Source organism: Cricetulus griseus, chromosome 4 (assembly GCF_003668045.3).
Source record: "Cricetulus griseus strain 17A/GY chromosome 4, alternate assembly CriGri-PICRH-1.0, whole genome shotgun sequence".
Classification (NCBI taxonomy): Eukaryota; Metazoa; Chordata; class Mammalia; order Rodentia; family Cricetidae; genus Cricetulus; species Cricetulus griseus.
Genome location: NC_048597.1, coordinates 101,119,641 through 101,141,276, shown reverse-complemented (window position 1 = coordinate 101,141,276; position 21,636 = coordinate 101,119,641). Strand labels below are relative to the sequence as shown.

The following is a 21,636-nucleotide window of genomic DNA, read 5'->3' as shown; positions in this document are numbered from 1 at the left end:
ATTGGAGATTGCTCCCAGTTCCTAGCTTCTTTCTCCCTTCCTCCTTGGCTCTTTCTCCTGACTGCCTTCTCTGCTTTCATACACACACACACACACACACACACACACACACACACACACACACACACACACACACACACACTACTGCACTTGAATTCACTGTCAAATGTCTCGAGTCTGGGCAGTGAGATGGCTCCAGAGGGAAAGACCCTTGCTGCCATACTTAATGTCCTGAGTTCGATTTCTTGAACACACATAGTCCAAGGAAAGAACCAATCTCTACAAGTTGTCCTATGACCTTCACACACATCACAGTATGTGTACATATGTGGGCTTATGTGTTTCAAAGAATGTGGGTTTGGTTTTTTCTCCCCCTCGAGACAGGGTTTTTCTATATAGCCCTGGCTATTCTGGAACTCACCTCATAGACCAGAGATCCACCTGCCTCTGACTCCTGAGTGCTGAAACTAAAGGTGTGTGCCACCATCGCCCAGCTTGACAGAGTGTGTTTTTTTAAACAAAGACTTTGATCCATCTCAGGAGACCTATGTTAACCAATGCCCCTGCACACCCAGCCTCCTAGACACCAGAGGGCCTTAGAAACCCACCCCACCAGAGAAGACAGCTAGCCTGGCTTACTACTGCAACCCCTGCAAACAAGAATGATGGTGCCAAGGGTCAAGTCTTTAGAAGCCCACAGAAAGTAAAGTCAGGGTCCAGAGGGAAAGGCTGACAGCAAATGGCAAGAGAAAGCACACAACTGAGAAGTGCAGTCAGAAGATCCCAGGGCAGCTGCACACATGTTCACAGAGGATAAGGGAAGAGCTTTCTGGGGAACCCCAGCCTGCTGCTCTGCTCCCCACCCACTGCTTCTTACCCTTACAGGTATGTATGGCCTCTTAACTCTGTACCTTCTCATGAGCACCACTCTTGACAGCCCTCTGTAACCTAAAAACTGAACCACCCACCTTCCCCTTAACTCTCTTGCGGTGGCCTTGGTTCCAGACCTTTGGAGTTTCTGCTTTAGTGGTCTCCATGGCATAGCCCTTCCCTGGTTTATTAGTGAAGCACTTACTTTGTATAAGTAAGTAGAGCCAACAGGACCCAACAGGACCCTACACTGCCAGCTCCTCTCCTGCCTCCTAGCTCCACATCTCCACTTACAGAACTACTCCAGGCTGGCTCAACCCCATCATTTAGGACTCAGAAAGACACAGCTCACAGGAGTCTTCCCTGCTTGCCCATCGTCTCCCCACCATCCACAAAGGAGCACATTCCACTGTTTTGCTCCTGCATATCCTCATCTCTCCAAAATGACCACACGGAAACAGCCATGGCTTATCCTTGAATGCCAGCTGCCTGAGAGAAGGTGCCTGCCTTGGTCACCAGAACATCCCCATCACTGGAGAGGCATTCCCCACAGGCCCTCCCTCACATTCCGCTCCAGCCTCTGTGGTAACACCCCATTTTCTCTACTGCTTCTGCCTTAAGCTGTGTCCCCCTTATCTCACTGCTCCCACCCCTGCCTCTGGCATTTCTACTTAAATTGCCCTTTTTCCCTAAAATTTAACACATCCACTTCTTACTGCATTGTTTTACCCCCACCCTCATGATCTATTTATGTTACACAACTCTAAATATAACCCTGTAAAAGCATCCAAGACAAAAATCGATCTCGTTAAGCTTGGTGTTCAAAAGCGTTACCCATCTGGCCCTATGATGAAATCAATAGCTAATGTAAAACAGTCTCTTGCTGTACTCAGTGCCCTGCAAACCAAGAGAGATGACAAAGCAGCAGGAGGAATGGGTTTAGGGCAAGCATGAGTACTAAATCTGTACAACTGCAGTGCTGGGTTGACTATACTCTGAGCCAAGCAACCATCATCTCAGGGAGTTCAACACTGCACCCCCTTGCAAAGAGGGTTATCCTTGGGCATGTTGAACTGTTTATAATCTCTCATGGAAGAGTGGGGTGGGTCAGAGACCCTCACTTGAATATGCAGACTCTCCCTACTATCTGTTATATGCATCTCTGCCTCAACTAAGCATGGCCCTGGGGAAGGGCTAATAGTATGTATAGACCAGGGAAGACTAAGGGAAAGGGTCTCCCTCTCTGCAGCTACAAGGAAGTCCTATTGTTGGGTAAAGGCTTTTCAAGCACCCCCTATTGGGGGAGGAGCTCCTACATCCCCATAAATTATAGTCTGTAAAGAAGCCTAACAAACTCATTCGTTTTAAGGAGTGAACTTCGGCAGTTTTAGCAACACTCAGCCATGCAGCTCAGAGTGGTAAATGGCTACTGACCTCAAAAGGAGGAGTGAGAAGCAGTATAATTAGCAGTTACAAGGGGTTTCTCTCCCAGTCCACTGGCCAGCTCTGACCAGCCTTCTACTGCCACTTAGTGAATTTGCCCCACACCAACCAACAATCACTTTAAAACATAAATAAATCCCAGGACTGGAGAGATGCCTCATTAGTTAAGAGCACTTGGTTCCCACCATCTACTTAGGGTGGCTCACAACTGTAACTCTAGCTCCAAGGGATCTGATGCCCTGGTGTCTGTGGGCACTGGCACTCACATACAGACACATAATTAAAAGTAAAATATTTTTTAAAGTACCATAAATCCACATCCTGTCCTGTTTAAGACCTTTGTTGACTTCCCAGCTACACTAAAACCCATGATAGTGGGCCGTGAAATAGCTCAGTCAGTAAAGACATTTGCTGTCAAGCCTGAGGAACCCAACTCCCACAAGCTGTCCTCTGACCTCTATTCAAATGCCATGCCAAGTGTTTCCCCTCCCATGCAATAAATGAATGCATTTTAAACAATCCATGCTACTATGAAGGCCCTCTGTCACCATGTTCTCAGTGCAAAGGACCCCTTTAAACAAAAAAACCCCAGCTCACTTATGCTCATTTCTTTTCCCACTGTATTCCCCACTGTTCTCCTGGGGTAGACAGAACTTTTCCTATCTGTCGTCTTTCTGTCTTTGTGTCTCTTTACCTCTTTTCTTACCTCCCCCTCAATAAAACTTTCAATATGAATCACATCTACAAGTCTGTTTCCCCATCTGCTCCCATCCATCATCCGCTCTGGGACTCCCTACCTATGGTCCCAACCCATTATTAATTATTCCTAACACCCAGGACTTACAGAGAACACAAGAAGACAAAGTGCCACTGAGTCCCATCATGAGATTCAAGAGCAGGAGACGTTCCAGGACCTAGGACATGTAACAGGAGTCCCCAGCAGGGGGTCCAGGCAGGCAGCAGTGCAGGTGTTGGGGCCCAAAAATATCAATTATGGTATTTCGGATACAAGCCTCAAGGTCTAGCCCAGGAGCTGGAATCTCACATTGTCTTTTAGATGGCAGCTGGTTACCACTGAATGGCTTGGTCTCAGTGGAGAATGTCTCCTAGTTTGCATAACAAGAGACCTAGGCCCTGGGTGGGCCCACTTCTATTCTGAGGGCTTGTGCCTAGGAACTGGTGAGAGGTTGGTGAGGATGTGCAGTTTTAGAGGTGCCTTTAGGATTAAAGAAAATACTTGATATCAACTTTATACATAATAGATGTCTTCTGATATCACCTCCACAGTTAGAAAGCTATTTAAGACGATGCTTGAATAAACCGTGGAATCCAGTCTTCAGGATGGACTGAAAGCCCTCTTGAGATGACAAGATATGTCTGTCTCATCCTTAATGTAGCAGGGTCCAATCAGGGATGGACCCGGGGCTATTCAGATGGTTCCAACTGCAGCCCCAAAGACAGTCCAGATTAGATGGCCTCTGTAACATGGGACTGATACAAGCCAGACCTCGGCATGCAGGCCATTCTGTGACCACGAAGGTTGGAATTCTAAGAGTCTGGAATTTCAGGAGGCCTGTACCCCCACACACACCCTCACCCCCAGGCAGAATGATCTCTCCTGTTCTCCGCAGAGTTGAGTCCCCCCACTCTGAACTTCACCATGTTACTTCTGCACATAAGCTTGATATGAGCTCTGCTCCCTAAAGAACTCCCTTCTGTAAGCCAGTCCCCATGAGGCCCTGCTTCAGCCTGGACTGCTGGATCCCAGCTGAGTGAAGCTGAAGGTGTGATGTCTGCTGTGCCCACAGGCAGCAGAAGAACCGTGTATGGCCACTACTAGAAGTCACTTGTTTGGGACAGTAAGTTATATAGAATGACCTCCACATCTCTGCCCCCTTCTCTCGACTCCCTTTCTTCTTTCCTTCCTTTCCTCCCTCCCTCCCTCCCTCCCTCCCTCCCTCCATGTGCTGGTTAGTTTTTTGTCAACCTGATACAAGCTAGGTCATCTTGGAAGAGAGCACCTCAAACTAAGAAAATGCCCCCATAACAATGGCCTGTATGCATTTTCTTTCTTTTCTTTTTCGTTTTTTGTTTTGTGTTTCTGGGTTTTTTTGTTTTTTTGTTTTTTTTTTTCAGGCAGGGTCTCACTATATAGCTCTGGCTCTCTTGGAACTCACTATTAGACCAGGCTGGCCTTGAATTCACAGAGATCACCTACCTTGGCCTCCTGGAGTGCTGGGATTAAAGGTAAGTGCAACCATGCCCCGGCTCAAATTTTCTGGATTAGTGATTGTTGTCACCCTTGGTCCTGGGAGGTATAGGAAAGCAGACTAAGAAAGCCATGGAGAGCCGGGCGTTGGTGGCGCACGCCTTTAATCCCAGCACTCGGGAGGCAGAGGCAGGCGGATCTCTGTGAGCTCGAGGCCAGCCTGGTCTCCAGAGTGAGTGACAGGATAGGCTCCAAAGCTATACAGAGAAACCCTGTCTCAAAAAACAAAAAAAAAAAAAAAAAAAAAAAAAAAGAAAAGAAAAAAAAGCCATGAAGAAGAAAAAAGAAAAAAAGAAAGCCATGGAGAACAAGCCAGTAAGCAGCTTCCTCTCTGAGCTCTGCTTCAGTTCCTGATTCCAGATAGGAACCTGCCTTAAATTCCTGCCCTGCCTTCTCTGCATGATGGGCTATAAGTTAAAATAAAGTCTCTCCTGAGGTTGTTGTTGGTCATAGTGTTTCATCACAGCTATAGGACCTAACTAATACAATGTGTACATGTGGGTATGCATGTGCCATGACACTTGTCAGGAGGTCAGAGGACAACTTGTGGGAGTTATTCTCTCCTCCACATACGGGTCCTGGGGATTGAATGCAAGAGCTCAGGCTTGATAGCAGGTTCCCTTACTTACTGAGCCATCTCATTGGCCCCTACATTCCATCTCTTACATCATACACCCAACTGTCTTCCTATAATGGTCACATAATCATGGTAGAAGGTATTTCATGACAAGTAGCCATTTAGTTAAGTCCTCCTGACAGCTTGTTCATTTGAGTTATGGCACATCCAGTTCCGGGACAGGCTCTGGCTGGGAAGCCAGCCTGCACACCTGCAGTAGAAAGTCATGCATGAACACATGGACGGGGCCTTGAGAACAAGCTGTGGCTCATGATTGCTACAAGGATGGGCACACAAGGCCGGGAAGGGACAGCAGGTGAGCAGGCGTGCTCTGCTTTTCCATAGAACATGAGCAGTTTCTCTAACAGTGTACATCAATTACATCACACACAGCTAAATGCTCAGGAAAAAAAAAGAAAAAAGAAAAAAGAAAAAAGAAAAAAAAGGCTGTGTGACTACTTCACAACAAAAAGTAAGCCATGCCTAGACTGGGAAAGAGCTGTGTGGTGATGTGATGTGCATATCTCAAGAAGGTTTAGAGAGGATGGAAGGCAGGAACGGTGGCACACACCTTTAATGCCAGTACCCAGACAGCAGAAGTAGGCAGATCTATGTAAGTTTGGGGACAATCAGGGCTACACATTAAGACCTTGTCTCATGGGACTGGAGAGATGGTTCAGAGGTTAAGACCACTGGCTGCTCTTCCTGAGTTCCTGAGTTCATTTCCCAGCAACTGTATGATGGCTCACAACCATCTGGCTCTCTCTTCTGGCCTGCAGGCATACATGCAGGCAGAACAATGCATACAAAATAAATAAATAAATCTTCTTTAAAAAAGAAAAAAAAAAAGACTCTGTCTCAAAGAAAGGAAAGAAAGAAGAAAGGAGCAAGCCAAGCCTCCAAGGCTCAGCTCCTAATCCAGCACTAAAAAGTCAGGAAGATCGAGTCTTAGGGCAGGACCTGTGTGATGCCTCAGCAGGTATTGCCAACCCAAGTCCCGAGGGAGGAGAACTGACAGCACAGAGAACATGGCTGATTTCCTTGAGTCCATCCCAAGTGATTCAAAGGTCTCCTTTCAATCTAAAGCACACTCCCTCCCGAGCATTTGCTTTCTGCTGCAGCAAGGCTGTTCGAGCTGTCCCATCACCTCCAGTAAGTGTGGCCTTTGACTGCAGAGACCTAAACACAGCTTGTGTTGTCTTCACAGTTGGTTCATACTTTGGAAATCAGTAGAAGATTCCCACTGTATCCAGTATAGTGGCATTGTTTCATAGGAAAATCTTACTCCTCACTGGGCAATTTACTTGCAGATCATAATGAAGATGATTTTTCTAGAGCAATGATGCTTAGTTGGATCAATGGTTTAAAGACACAGGTGGTTAAGTTAGTGAAGATGATTAGGAAAATGGTTTAGGTTGCTCTGAAAATTGCCCTGATGAGAGATACAAGAAAGAAATAAAAGATACCATCCTTTTTGCTAGATATGAGACATGCCAAGGATGGAAAATGAAAACAAGGAAGTTTCACACATTATAGATAAGACACATGAATTCTGCCTGTGGAAAAACAGGCTGATAAGGCAATTATGTCCCTACACCCAAGGTTAGATCTGAGTTCCTTGGTCAAGCTTACAGATTTAATCACAGGTTTCTGTATGTACTCTGAAAAAACAAAGTTGTGAAAAGTAATTTAATGACCCTATTGTGTGTAAAGAAAAAAAAAGAAAAACAGATTGGTTAGCTAGACCACTTGAGTACCATTTTGTAGAGTAGAATTAAGGGTAAAATTTCCTACATGGTAACTGCAACTACTACTGGCTGCCAATACAAACTGGCTGAAATACACTTGGCTTGCTTTAAACTTTGTTAATCAATAATAAAAGAATCATTGCCTTGGGATAAAGATGAAATGTTTAACTACATGTGAGCTTCTAAGAAAACACATAATTTGTTATGATAATGTGATTTCCTCTTGTGTAAAGATTTTAATTTGTTTTGGAAAATATAGTTTGTGGTTGTGAGGTGATCTTTTTTGTGTAGAAATTTCTGTCTTAGGTGGTATAAAAGGGATAAAAGACAAATAAAGACAAGGAATTAAATTTTGCTCCCTCAGATAAATCTCCTGTGTGTCCATTCAGTTGCCAACCCTCTCCAGTATCTCCTGACCTGCTGGAGCTGGACTCCAGCAGGAAACCAAACTCTAATGACTTGGAAGAAGAGCCAGTGCTCTTAACCACTGAGCTTTTACTCCAGGCCCGTCTTCTTTCTTCCTTTTTTAGACATAGCCTTGATGTGTAGGACAAATCATCTATGTGCTCACTATGTAGCACACAGGCTGGCCTCACACACATGATCCTCCTTGCCCCAACCTTCCCAGCCTTCTGGGGCATCATCACACCTGGCTTTCCCAAGTTCTTTATCTGGCAAACTACACTGGTTCTCTCACTGCCTAAAATCATCACTATTCTTAATTCTTTATGGATAAGCTTTTATTTATCCATGACCATCACCCCAATCTACTCAACTGCCCTGCAGCTAGAACTCAAGCTTCACTTGATCAGGAGCCCTGCCTACCCTGACCATGTTCCCACCCACAGGCTAGAATACTATTGGCTCACAGTGAGTGTTCAGTTGATATCCAATACCTTCTCAAAGCTCCAATTCTGTCATCCCAAGTGCTCATTTCTGCCCATGGGGCTGTTCTTGCTACTTCAGTTATGCCAACAAGTATTTCTGCTAAGACCCTCCTGAAATGCATACAGTAATGTTACCACCTCTCTTTGCCAGATTACTCTTCAGAAAGCCAGGGTCCACTGACCCCACATAGCCCTAAACCAGAAATCTAATGGCATGCAAGAGGAAAACCAATGCTGAGGAAACTGGGTACTAAAAGGGTTGCAGGCTCTTTGTCTATGGGCCTGAAAAAAAAGCAGGAAACATTTTCTGAAATGATACAAAATTAAACTCACCATAAGTTCAAAAATGTCCATGAAGACAGAATGTCCCTTTGGGGTTTTCTCATTCAGACTGGCAGGAGACCAGATCCAGTAGAAGTAAGTGCCATCTGAGGAGAGGTGCACGGTACTCATGGTACTGCCTGCAGGGAGGGGACTGGCTGGCATGGGAACTGTCTGGCACACCTGGACAGGAAAGACAGCCCTTCATTAGAGGGGTGCAGAGATTTCGTTTGTTGTTGGGTGGTGGCAGCACACGCCTTTAATCCCAGTACTCAGGAGGCAGAGGCAGGCAGATCTCTGTGATTTCAAACCAACCTGTTCTACAATAGATTCCATTTGTTTGTTTTTAAGATGTATTTATTATGTATACAGTATTCTGCCTGCATATATGACTGCACAGGAGAAGAGGGTGTGCAGATCTCATCATAGATGGTTGTGAGCCATCATGTGGTTGCTGGGAATTGAACTTAGAACCTCTGGAAAAGCAGCCAGTGCTCTTAACCTCTGAGCCATCTCTTCTGCCCTTGTTTTGTTTTTTCAAGACAGGGTCTTACTATGTAGCTCTGGATGTCTGGGAACTCACTCTGTAGACCAGGCTGGCTTTTGAAATCACAAGAGATCTATATGCCTCTGCCTCCTGAGTGCTGAGATTAAAGGTGTGAGCCATTGCACTTGGCATAGGATGAAGAAATCCTAATTTAATGTGACAGCTCACTGGCACTTTGAAATCCAAAAGGAAAATTCATTAGGTTTCTCCTCAGAATAAGACTGTTATTTATGTCCATGAAAAAAAAAAAAAAAAAAAAACACAAAACATAATAACACAACTGGGCATTGGTGATGCACACCTTTAATCCCAGCACTTGGGAGGCAGAGACAGGTGGATGGATCTTCTTGAGTTCAAGGCTAGCCTGGTCTACAGAGTGAGTTCCAGGACAGCCAGAGCTGTTATACAGAGAAACCGTGTCTTGGAAAAACAAACAAATACAGAAGAGAAGAGAAGAGAAGAGAAGAGAAGAGAAGGGAGGGGAGGGGAGGGGAGGGGAGGGGAGGGGAGGGAGGGGAGGGGAGGGAGGGGAGAGGAGAGGAGAGGAGAGGAGAGGAGAGGAGAGGAGAGGAGAGGAGAGGAGAGGAGAGAGATGAGAGAGGAGAGAGGAGAGAAGAGAGAAGAAAGATGAGAGAAGAGAGAAGAGACAAGAGTCAAGACTTAGAAAAAAACAAACAAACAAACAAAACAAAAAACAAAAAACAAAAAAAACGCAAAAAGCCACTAGAGCAGGCTACTACCTCCAGGGCACAGGGAAGACAGTTTTCAGTCATTCATTTCTTTGGTTCAGTCACTGGTCTTGTTAGATTCATAGCAAGATCCAAAGAACAAAAGCAAACTATGCTTACTGGCTGGTATGGTGCCGTATGTCTGTGTTCCTAGTAGGAGGCAAGATATCAGTCATCCTCAGCTACACAGGGAGGCTGAGGTCAGCAGTGGCTAAAAACCTGGTTTGGACAGGTGGTTCAGAGAGCATAGCCCAGTCTGGGCCACCTGGGTTTGGGCTTCAGAATCCAGAGAGGAAGAGAACCAACCCTCTCTAATCTGACAGATGACATGAACAGACCACACTCATATAGCTGCCATGATGGGTGGCCCCAAACCACCTGTACCTCCAGCTCCAGGGGATATGATGTCCTATTTAGGCCTTCATAGACACCTGTACTCACAGGGTATACATACACACAGACACACACAGAAACACACACAAATAATAAAAATTTTAAATAAATTTTAAAGAATACATCCATGGGCAAGATGGCAAACTGGCTGCGTGGCTAAAGCCACTTGGTACCAAGTCTGACTACCCAAGTTCCATCCCCAGGACACACAGGATGGAAGGAAAAGATGGATTCCCAGAAGCAAGTGTCTTCCCCCAAAAATGAATGAGTAATTAAATGTAATAATACGATTAAAGATATAAAAGTTTTAAATGAATACATTCATTCAAATAGAAATAAATAATGAACAAATAAATGTTAAGACAAATTAAAAAGCATATTCAGTCAAAACACCAGGAAAAGTCCAAAAGATAGCAATAGGAAGAGGCTGTGCTCGTGTGTGTGTGTGTGTGTGTGTGTGTGTGTGTGTGTGTGTGTGTGTGTTTAGATACTGGCTGGTACACTTCTGCCTCCAAGGTACAGACTGCATGGTACTCTGCTACTTACCTGTAGGGTATTCTGGTCTAGGACCTGGAAAAGGGAGTGAGGTTTATTGTCAAAAGACACAGGGCGATGGAGGAGGTGGCCACTGCCATACGCCACCCATCCTGGTTCCAGCTCCTCATTTCGGCAGTACACAAACCCTCTGGAAGACAAGAGATATTTGTGGAATCTCAGGCTGTATCTGCAGCCCTACAGGGGTCTACACAAATACAAACATTTCTGACCTAATTCTTTTAAACAACTAACTAGGAAAACACTTAACAAACTTAGCAAAACAGCTAAGAGAGAAGAAGCAAGTTTATATTAACATCAGAACTGACAAATTACAGCAAACATTTAATTTCCCTAATGATGAAGGAAGGAGAAAAAAATCAAAGAAAGGGTCTGACTGACTAACTATATCTCAACTAAAAACATCTCAACAATGGTTTGACAGAATTCATAGAACTTTATTTCAACTGAAAGTCACCTTTAATGTCAAATCCAAGTACAAAACTGATTTAATGATGTTCATTTTTCAACAAGAAGTCATGGCATCATTGTATAAAAAAAAATATAAAAAAAAACTTTAGACTATAATCACAGAAATCAGGAATCAGGGTTATCCTTGGCTACATAAGCAGTTTGAGGTCCACCCGTGCTATAATGAGACCATGTCTCCAAAAAAAAAAAAAAAAAAGGATAGATAAAAGAAAGGAAGCCAGAGGGCTGGAGACATGGTTCAGTGGTTAAGAGCACTGACTGCTCTTCCAGAGGTCCTGAGTTCAATTCCCAGCAACCACATGGTGGCTCACAACCATCTGTTATGAGATCTGGTGCCCTCTTCTGGTGTGCAGATATACATGGAAGCAGAATGTTGTATACATAATAAATAAATAAAATCTTAAAAAAAAAAAAAAAAAAAAAGAGCACTGACTGTTCTTCCAGGGGAACCAGGTTCAATTTCTAGCACCCACATGGCATCTCACAACTGTAATTCCAGCTCCAGGGGACCCAATACCCATGGCAAAACACCAATGCACATGGAAGGAAGGAAGGAAGGAAGGAAGGAAGGAAGGAAGGAAGGAAAGAAGGAAGGAAGCCAGTTAGTGATAATGCATGCCTTTAATGCTAGCATTTGGAAGGCAGAGCCAGGTGAATCTTCGAGGCCAGCCTGGTCTATAGAAAGAGTTCCAGGACAGCCAGGGCTACACAGAGAAACCCTGTCTTGGAAAAAGGAAGGAAGGAAGGAAGGAAGGAAGGAAGGAAGGAAGGAAGGAAGAAAGGAAGGAGGCTCAGCAGTTAAGAGTGCTTCCTGTCCTTGCAAAGGACCTGAGCTCAGTTCCCAGCACCCATACGGCAGCTCACAACTAACAACTCCAGGGACCCCACACACAAGCAATATTAAAAATAAAAATCTTGTGCTGGAGAGGTGGCTTGGCAGTTAACAGCACTTCTTGCTCTTCTGAGAACCTGGGTTCAAGTCCCAGCACCCACATGGCACCTCTCACAATCATCCAGAGGATTTGACACTGTCTTCTGACCTCCACAGGCACCAACCTCACATGTGTGCATATACATGCTTAGATACAGGCAAAACATTCATGCACATAAAATAAAGTAAGTCTTTGTTAAAAATAATACAAATAAAATCATTTTTAAAAAATGCTGAGACCTAAGAGGACTTTCTGGCTATATGACCAAGCACCTCAGTAATAGCAAAGCTAGAGCGCTCCTACAGAGCAAGAGATGGGGAGACAGGGCGTCTGTAAGCTCAGACTTGCTACTTGGTCACTATAAGTGGATCAGGACCCTGGCTGGTGTCTCCTTCGAAGACTTGGACAAGAGTGTCACCCAACACTGGGCAAGCCCCACAACTGACCTGAGAGTGCCATGCAATCCAGAGCCCAGCTTGCTTACTCCTCTTCCAGCTGAGTTAGTGGTGTACAGGTAACGTCCGTCGGCGGTGAGGCAGCGCCCCAAGTCAGCATCTGAAATCAGTTCCACATACAATGAGGCTATAAAAATGCTTTTCTAATTAAAAAAAAAAAGCCTTAGGAAATTGATTGACATGAATTCCCAATTCAAATAACAATTTCAATGTTACCTCAACAGTAGATGGCTTGAATCCCCAAATCGAACATAGAAAAAGCATGTGGGAATTGGGACCAGTTTCAGGGACTGAAGACATAAAGTTATTAGGAGGCCACTGGGTCACCTGCTAAATGATTGCTCTTTTCTTTCTCAATTTTGACATCCCTAAATGACCTGCAATGACTGAGAATGGGTGCTTAGTAAGAAGGGCTCTCAGGAACCAGAGTTTCATTAGGGGACTGTGGGCCTCTTCAGCAGTAATAGGGGTGTGGTGATGTATTAGTTATGATTTCATAAAGTTTGCCTTTGGGTTTGGCATGCAACGTCAGCCACATTAGTTAGCTATAGAAGCTAGGCAGTGGTGGTGCACACCTTTAATCCCACGACTCATGAGACAGAGGCAGATGGATCTCTCTGAGTTTAAGGGCACCCTGGTCTACACAAGAGTGAATCAGTCTAAAAGAGAACTAGAACTCACACCTTTAATTCCAGCCCTAGAAAGGTGTATAAAAGACAGGAGTGTAGGGAGCCGTCCCTGCATTCTCCATTACAATGATAGTGCCTGCAGGCACTGAATGTAAATTATTTCGCAGGCGCTGGGTAATTTTCCATTTCCTTGATCTCTGCCTATTCCGTGGCTCATATGGCCTGAGGAGCTGCAGCCAATCATAGGGGTGACACGTCCCAGGCGGGGCTGCCAGCCTTTATTAGGGGACGGGATTCTTGGCTCGGGGTCTCCGCTCTGGTAAGCTTATGCTCTCCTCTCTCAAGATGCATTAAAGCTTTCCTGCAGAAGGATCCGAATGTCCTGTGTGATTCTTGCCGGCAAGAATATCGCGCGGGACATCTGGTGCCGAAACCCGGGAACATCGCCGGCACCGCGGAGACCCCTTGGCTACAAGGCGGATTCAGAACTGCAGGGTGGTAAATTCGGAGAGGTATGTCTTTTCTGGACTTTGGCTTGGGAATGTTGCTATTTTGGGAGGTTAGTGTAGAGGCTTCTGTGCTTTTACTAGGAGCCATTTTGACCTTTCTCACTGTTGTAACAATCTTAAAGAAGTCCAGAATTACATGTCAGAAACCGAATGTAGTGAGAGATGGTGCGCGCCCAACAATAAAATATAAGAAAAAAGGACCTCCCGGGATGTCTAATGACAAGGGAGTGTGTAAGGAAAAAGGACCTCCCGGGATGTCTAATGACAAGGGAGTGAGTAATTTGTTAGATGATTCTGTAAATAAGTTTAAAGCTTTAAATCTTGATAGCTCTGATGACTCTAAAAGCTCAAGAGATAAAGTTTTAGAGGAAACAGCTCAGCTAGGTAAAAAAGAAACAAAAAAGGAGGGAGAGAAAATAGGGAATAACCGGTCACACCCCGAGACCTGTTAATCCAGCGGGTGTACTTCCATCAACACCCCCATTATTTGGTACCGACTCCTTCTTACCATTAGAGGAGCGGAGGAAATTACAGATGGCTTTCCCAGTCTTTGATAGGGGAAAAGGCCATGCATGTTATTCAACACTTCTTGGAGGCCTGGAATGCCTGGGGCTTTAAAGCCTCATAAACATTGACGCTCGGGGCCATACTGCGGCCAAGCGTCACACCTCAGAACCTAAAAGGCCAAAAGAAATGGTAAAATGGAAAGATATCTTAACTGGTCTTTGGAGAGGCCCGGATCCTATTCTCATAAGATCCAGGGGAGCTATGTGTTTTTCCACAGGATGAAGAGAATCCCCTGTGGATCCCGGAAAGACTCACCCGAAGAGCCCCTTCGGACCTTCAAAAGTCAAAACTCCACCCTCTCCCCGGGAGTTGAGAGCCGCTATTGTTATCCAGATTAACTCCTGTCCTTGACGGAGAGATTGTCATCATAGATCGCTTAAGGGGTGGGGATGGGATTGTTTGCAGCCGTTTGCTGCGGATTGGTGTTACTTCTCTGGCTGGTCTGTAGGCTCAAGGCTCAAACTAAGAGAGACAAGATGGTTATCGCCCAAGCGCTTGTAGCTTTGGAACAAGGGGCTTCCACTGATATTTGGCTAACTATGCTTAAGCAATAGGCCGCCGGCCAGACAGCTCTTGCACACCCGGAGCCTAGGCTCATTGCACAGGGTAGAGTGCCTGGCTTGAGCAGCCCATGAGGGATGTTGAGCAAGGCATCGCACAGAGAGTTGCCCAGTATGCAGGCTTCTCTGGGAGGCATGTTGTCCTGCATAAGGGTTGCCTGCCCTAGTCTCCCTTTCCCAGAAAAACGGCAGAGGACAGGTCGAGAGCGCTTCGGGTCAAGCTAACAGCCTGATGGCGACTCTTGTACACAGTCTTAATGTTTGATTGGGAAGGTACAACCTCTGCCTCTATCCCTCAACATATGGGTGACCTATTTGCTTGTAAAAATATAAAGCCTTATCATTAATTAATAAAAAAGGGGGATATGTAGGGAGCCGTCCCTGCATTCTCCATTACAATGATGGTGCCTGCAGGCACTGAATGTAAATTATTTCGCAGGTGCTGGGTAATTTTCCATTTCCTTGATCTCTGCCTATTCCGTGGCTCATATGGCCTGAGGAGCTGCAGCCAATCATAGGGGTGACACATCCCAGGCGGGGCTGCCAGCCTTTATTAGGGGACGGGATTCTTGGCTCGGGGTCTCCGCTCTGGTAAGCTTATGCTCTCCTCTCTCAAGATGCATTAAAGCTTTCCTGCAGAAGGATCCGAATGTCCTGTGTGATTCTTGCCGGCGAGAATATCGCGCGGGACACAGGAGCCCAGTGTCTCAGGCTGCATTATGAGATTTATTGTCCAGCCACGTTAAGGGAGGCAGCAGTCTAGGATTGCAATCTGAGGATTCGTGCATCTAACCAGAACACCCTTTCAGCCTGATGTAGAGGTTAAGAGCTAGTGGCTGGCTGCTTTGCTTATCTGACCCTCAGCTTGAACCCCAATATCTGTCTCTGGGTTTTTATTTTTCGTGTTACATATAGGGATAATAACATGTACCTCAAGGGCTGTGCTGCGGCTAGTAGAGATCACACACCTAAGTAGCCTCTCTGGTGCCATGCCAATGTTTCCTAATGGCAATGGAATTACATTGTTATAGTAATGGAAGATGTGGAACTAAATAAAATCATTTTCTTTGGACTTGCCATTTGAATATCCCAATTTTATCTGGAAAGAATAGCTTGAAAGCATGGCCTCCTTTTTAAAAAATGTTTTATTATATTTATTTACCTATTAATTTAGAGAGAGAGAGAGAGTTTGTGTGTGTGTGTGTGTGTGTGTGTGTGTGTGTGTGTGTGTGTGTGTACACGTTAGAGGAAAATCTGCAGACTCTGTTCTCTCCTCCCATGTAGGACCCAACACTCAAAATTCACAGAGGCAAGAGGATCTCTGTGAGCTTGAGGCCAACCTGGTCTACAGAGTGACTTCCAGGACAGCCAGGGTCATTATACAAAGAAACCCGGTCTTGAAAAACAGGAGGGGGCTGGAGAGATGGCTCAGCGGTTAAGAGCACTGGCTGCTCTTCTAGAGGACCGGGGTTCAATTCCCAGCATCCACATGGCAGCTCACAACTGTCTATAATTCCAGTTCTAGGGGATCTGTCACCTTTGTACCAATGCACATAAAAAATAAAGTTAAATATATTTGAAAAAATAGAAGAGGAAAACAAACAAACAAAAGTTACATAGAAGCCGGGCATTGGTGGTGCACGCCTTTAATCACAGTACTGGGGAGGCAGAGGCAGGCGGATCTCTGTGAGTTCCAGACCAGCCTGGTCTATAAGAGCTAGTTCCAGGACAGCCTCCAAAGCCACAGAGAAACCCTGTCTCCAAAAACAAAAAAAAAAAAGCAAACAAACAAAAAAAAACAAGTTACATAGAACTGCTCTTATTAGAGAGGTTGAAACAAAAAGGACTCCTTAAATCCTGGACCATAGCAAAAGAACATGTCTCCAAAACAAAGGGAGAGTGAAAGAAAAAAAGGAGAAAGAAAAGGAGAAGGGAAAGAGGAGGAAGAGGGCAAGGAGGGAAGGAGCAGAAGAAATAATTATTCTACAAGTATTCTAAGAAATACATAGACACAAAAGCCAACACATCAGCCTTATGCTGTCACCCTTGGAAACCCTCCCCTCAGGGACAGCAGTTTAGCTCCATGCAGACTTTGGAGCCCATCCTTGTGAACACTGCCTGGGCACAGCAGGTGGTCTGCTTCTCTGGCAACTGGGTGGCCCATGCCTTCCTTGCCCCTCCTCTCAGCACTCTTCAGAAAAAAGGGTTACAAGAGAAGGTCTGGGCTGTGAGGTGCTGAGTAGCCATTGCTCATACTGCACTCTGTGCCTTAGGCTTGATGGGGAGGAGTCTCACAGAGGGATAAGAATAAAGGGGTGTGCTGGACAGGCACTAACTCCACACCCACCTACCTGCACCAATTTCTCTGATGTGCAGTTTTCTTTCCAAAACAATCACTGCTCAGTGAGACACTCTTCAGGGATTTTGTTTTCTTACTCCTATTTCATCAGTTATGTAACAGCCATTGACATACTATGTTATAATGTTTCAGTGAGTAACGTCATTATAATAACTGATGGCCCATTATAATGACAAAGTTTTTGGAAGCAAAGCCTACTCTTGGCAAGCTGCAATGCCCGGTGGGAGGGCAGGGCATGGTGTTGAGCAGAACTGATGACTTGGGTGCTATCTTAACAGTTACAGAGCCAATGTGGAGACCCAAGTCACCCAAAGAGTCTGGCAAGTAGGTTACTTAAGAGAACTTCTGCCATTTTTGCTGAGGTCTTGTAATAAACTGGCATGTAACCCTATAAAACCATGTAAAAATACCACAACACTTCCTATTTTGTTGGGACTTAACAGTTCAAGGTTCCTTCAGCCCTCTTTTGTCTTTAGCACAGAAGGGACCATAATGAACACAGTAAATGACTAGAAGAAATGGCCTCATGGAGCATGTCTGACCTTACAAATGTCCACTGAGGCTTCAGCACCTGAGGAGCATGAGCCAAATGAAGTAGCCCATGCCACCTGCTAGGGTTATGGGATGGTCCTTGACTAGGACAGTAAAGCCTGCCTACCTGCTCACCATCCTGAGTATCAGCCTTGCACTGATAAAGCAAACAATGTGCACACTGTACAGGAATCTCCAGCTCCTAATTAAAAGGAACTCGGAGCTCTAGTCAAAGTCTTTGCCACTGTGATCTAAAACTACTCTTCTCATATCTTAGTGCTAATCCCAGGGCACCAACCCTTACATTACCTTTGTTCTCAGAACTGGAGCCAGTGCTGCTGTCTGGTGCAGGCAGCATGTCTTCATACCCCCAGGATACTATATGTTTTCCCCCAAGTAAACAGGATGGGGATCCAGGTCCCCCTTCCAAAAGCAGCAGCCTGTAAAGGGGTGAAGGAGAATTGCAAAGACCTGAGAATGCCCATTCTGGCAAAGTCTACTTAACAGCTCAAGGGGCAGGCACAAATAGTTTAAATAGCCTGATTAGTATTCACACTGTATTCTAATGAAAAAATTACAGAGCAATGCCTACAAAACTTTGGGTCAGGCAGATGGCTTGGTGGACAAGAAGCACCAGCTGTGCAATGTGATGCCTTAGTTTAACCCCTGGGATCAGTGTGAAACACCATGAATAATAAGTGGCACACCTCTAATCCCAGCACTCCCACATTGAGAAAGGAATAGAAGCGGCCCAGAAGCTCATAAAGCCAGGTAGCCTGGAATATGTGGTGCAGAACACAGGAAAGACCCTGACTCCACAAAGTAGAAGGCAGGCAAGAGCTGATCCCTTAAGTGGTCTCTTCCACACTTGTATCATATACCATGTGTGGGAACACCCACACACATACACAATAAATAAATTAAAAACCCACTGGACATTGGTGGTGAACACCTTTAATCCCAGCACTCAGGAAGCAGAAGCAGGTGGATCTCTGAGTTTGAAGCCAGCCTGGTCTAAATAGCGAGTGCCAGGATAGGTTCCAAAGCTACACAAAGAAACCCTGTCTCAAAACAAAAAAACAAAAAACAAACAAAAAACACCTTTAACATCCTCAAAAATTTAAGTCTATCTGTATATAAAGTGTATTCATCCTTTCTTATTTATTTATTTGGGGGAGTGGGGTTTTAGATTTTAGTAATATTGTCTCAGATAATCCAGGCTGGCCTTAAACTTCCTGATCCTTCTGTCTCTACCTCCCAAGTGCTGGAATTAATGAACATGCACCACTACAACTGGTTTTACATCCCCAGCCTAAATGTATGTTTAATAAATAGACAAATGTGTATGAGGGAAAAAGAAACATAGGCAAAGAGGGCCATGTGTAGGAAGTACACATATCCAAATGATACAAGCAGTCTTGCTGGATAACAAAATCAAGAGTGATTTCAATTTCCTCTTTACACCTGAACACACTGTCACCTCATATTACAGTAATAACTCATCATGGACTAGGACTTGTTTTTAAATTAGGAAAAAAGAAAAAAGCCACTCTAGAAACACTTTCACATCCTTAAGCAGTTAGCTATGATTCTATATTCATTCAAAACTAGGAATTAGGGGCTGGAGAGATGGCTCAGTGGTTAAGAGCACTGACTGCTCTTCCAGAGGTCCTGAGTTCAATTCCCAGCAACCACATGGTGGCTCACAACCATGAGATCTGGTGCCCTCTTCTGGTGTACAGATATACATGGAAACAGAATGTTGTATACATAATAAATAAATAAAATCTTCAAAACTATGAATTAGCAAGATTTAGTAATCTGCTTGCCCCTAAGAGCACCCATGCACAGATCTTGTTTAAAAGGACAACTCACCTATATAAAACATCAGCGACAGGCAGGGAGCCCAGCTCAGTCTGTCTCTGTAGCAGATGGACTGTGTGGACAAAAGTCTTCAATGATCCCCTAGAGAGAAAAGGAAGGGATGGAAAAGCCACCCACACTGAAAACCAAGCAAGTCAGGCAGCCAGTGTTCATTTTATTAACCACAGGAGAAGGATCCAAGATAGGTCTATCTTCTTCTACAGGTCAGAAAATGTGCAAACTTCAGCCATCATACCCACAACCATTGGCTCTAGTAGAACGTGAGAAGGGAGACCAACACAATTCCAACTATGGGGATGTTCTTGCATTCCCACTGACACAAAATCAAGCATAAGGCTCAAGCACCTGGGGTGTCTTGTATTGACAATCTCCATCACCACACCACCTGATCCTCAGGAAAGACATCACAGGGTGAGCCTCAAGTCTAACAGTGTTTCCAAACTTGATCTTGAAATCTTAAAGTTCATCCACTTCACACAGCATCTCACTTGCAGGATTCACTATTCAGTGATTTTCTCATGGTTCCTTGAGAGAGAGGCTCTGGGAAGTCTGGGAGGTCAGCAGGATTGAAAAGAAGGTGTTTTCAGGATGCAAAAGACCTTCGTGACAGCACTCCAGGTATCAATCACTAGAGCCTGTCCAGACTAATGGCCACCTGCATCTGAGGAGCTGACTCGTTTGCTGCCCTCTTCTCTTAGGCAAGCCTTAATTGGCAGGTATCCTGTGCCTATCCTCAACAGAAATGGAATGCCCATCACGAGACCTAGCAGGCTCAGGCTGCCTTTTAATTTGCTGTACTATCTTGAACACTTCAAAGAACAGGATAAGGCAGGGAGGCAGTACAGTATAAAGGTACTGCCTATGTGTAGCCTGGAGACATGGACACTGACACTGGGCATTGCCACTCACAACTTCACAATCTGTCCTGTCACCTAAATCCTGTGGCTTCTCCCTCCTTCATCTGATCAATAGGCACAACTCTCTGGGAGAGCACTGGGTCACACAGAGGGATAAAGCACAACATCTGGAGAATTTAGAGCCACTAACTTGACAGCATTCCAGCCTACTGGTTTTAGCCACATTTTAAAAGGAATATGTAAAACCCTTCCATGGCTCACAACCCCTATATGATCTAGATTGGACCAGTCTCATCTTTGCAGTCTTTTGCAGTCTTCTGAGACAGTCCAGGGACCCTTCTTTGCCACTTACTGCCCTCTTCTCTGGAACTCTCTACTGCTGGCTCTTGTGCTAGCTCTTTCTCACCATCCACTCTTCAGCTTGAATGCCAGGTAGCCAGCAAACCCTGCCCCTTCTCCACTTAGTCATCCTCTAACATCCTGCTTGGGGCCTGGAGACATGGCTCAGCGGTTAAGAGCACTTGCTTTTGCAGAGGACCTGAGTTCAGCACCCACATGATGACTTACAACCATTGGTAGCTCCAGTTCCAGGGAATCCAATGCTGCCTTCTGGCCTCTGCAGGCACCAGCAACACATGTGGTACACAGACATAAAATAAATAAATCTAAAAACATGTTTTAAAAACAACAATCCTGGCCGGGCGTTGGTGGCATGCGCCTTCAATCCCAGCACTCAGGAGGCAGAGGCAGGTGGATCTCTCTGAGTTAGAGACCAGCCTGGTCTACAGAGCTAGTTCCAGGACTGGCATCATAGCTACTGATCCAAAAACACAAAACCAAACAAAAACAAAAAACAACAACAAAACCCAAGAAAAAAACAAACACCAACCCTGCCTTCTTTTTCTCTGCTGGTATCACTCTCTGAAATCATCTGTTACACGTATGTGGCTGCCCTCCCTCACTCTTATATAAATTCTGAAATTTTAAAGACTCTGCCTGTTCACCACTATTTCTTGACCACAGAGAAGAGTTCCTGGCATAAAAGCAGTGAGCATGAAGGTTTTGCAGAATGAATCATCCCTGGACCATTCAACTGCCAGCTCTACGGATCTCTATGGCCTAGAAGTTAGCAAGGCTCCTACATACCAGAGAGATGTTAGACAGGTATTACTTTTTTTGTTTGTTTGTTTGTTTGTTTGTTTTTCGAGACAGGGTTTCTCTGTATAGCTTTAGAGCCTATCCTAGCACTCGCTCTGGAGACAGGCTGGCCTGGAACTCACAGAGATCCACCTGCCTCTGCCTCCCAAGTGCTGGGACTAAAGGCATGTGCCACCACCGCCCGGCGACAGGTATTACTTTTAAGCCAGGTGTGTAGCTAATGCCTGTGAACACAGCTGAGAAGGGAGAATCATGTTCTCCCTAACAGTCTTGGCTTACATAGGGGACGCTATCTCAAAAAGCTGAAAAACAAAGAAAATGTCAGTTGATTGATAAAGTGATAACAT

General features: G+C 45.0%; 1 protein-coding gene across 9 annotated transcripts in view; it reads right to left on the bottom strand.

Moving 5' to 3' along the window:
* Positions 1-21,636, bottom strand: part of Hectd4 (HECT domain E3 ubiquitin protein ligase 4) — a 159,795-nt gene that overhangs the window by 101,091 nt on the left and 37,068 nt on the right. For all 9 annotated transcript variants that reach the window (XM_027414103.2, XM_035443284.1, XM_035443285.1 and 6 more), the window contains exons 3-7: positions 19,266-19,355; positions 17,700-17,830; positions 12,227-12,335; positions 10,369-10,507; positions 8,167-8,337 (exon numbers count right to left, since the gene is read on the bottom strand). In XM_027414103.2, coding sequence (XP_027269904.1) covers positions 8,167-8,337; positions 10,369-10,507; positions 12,227-12,335; positions 17,700-17,830; positions 19,266-19,355 — 640 coding nt within the window. The remainder of the gene's footprint in view (positions 1-8,166; positions 8,338-10,368; positions 10,508-12,226; positions 12,336-17,699; positions 17,831-19,265; positions 19,356-21,636) is intronic.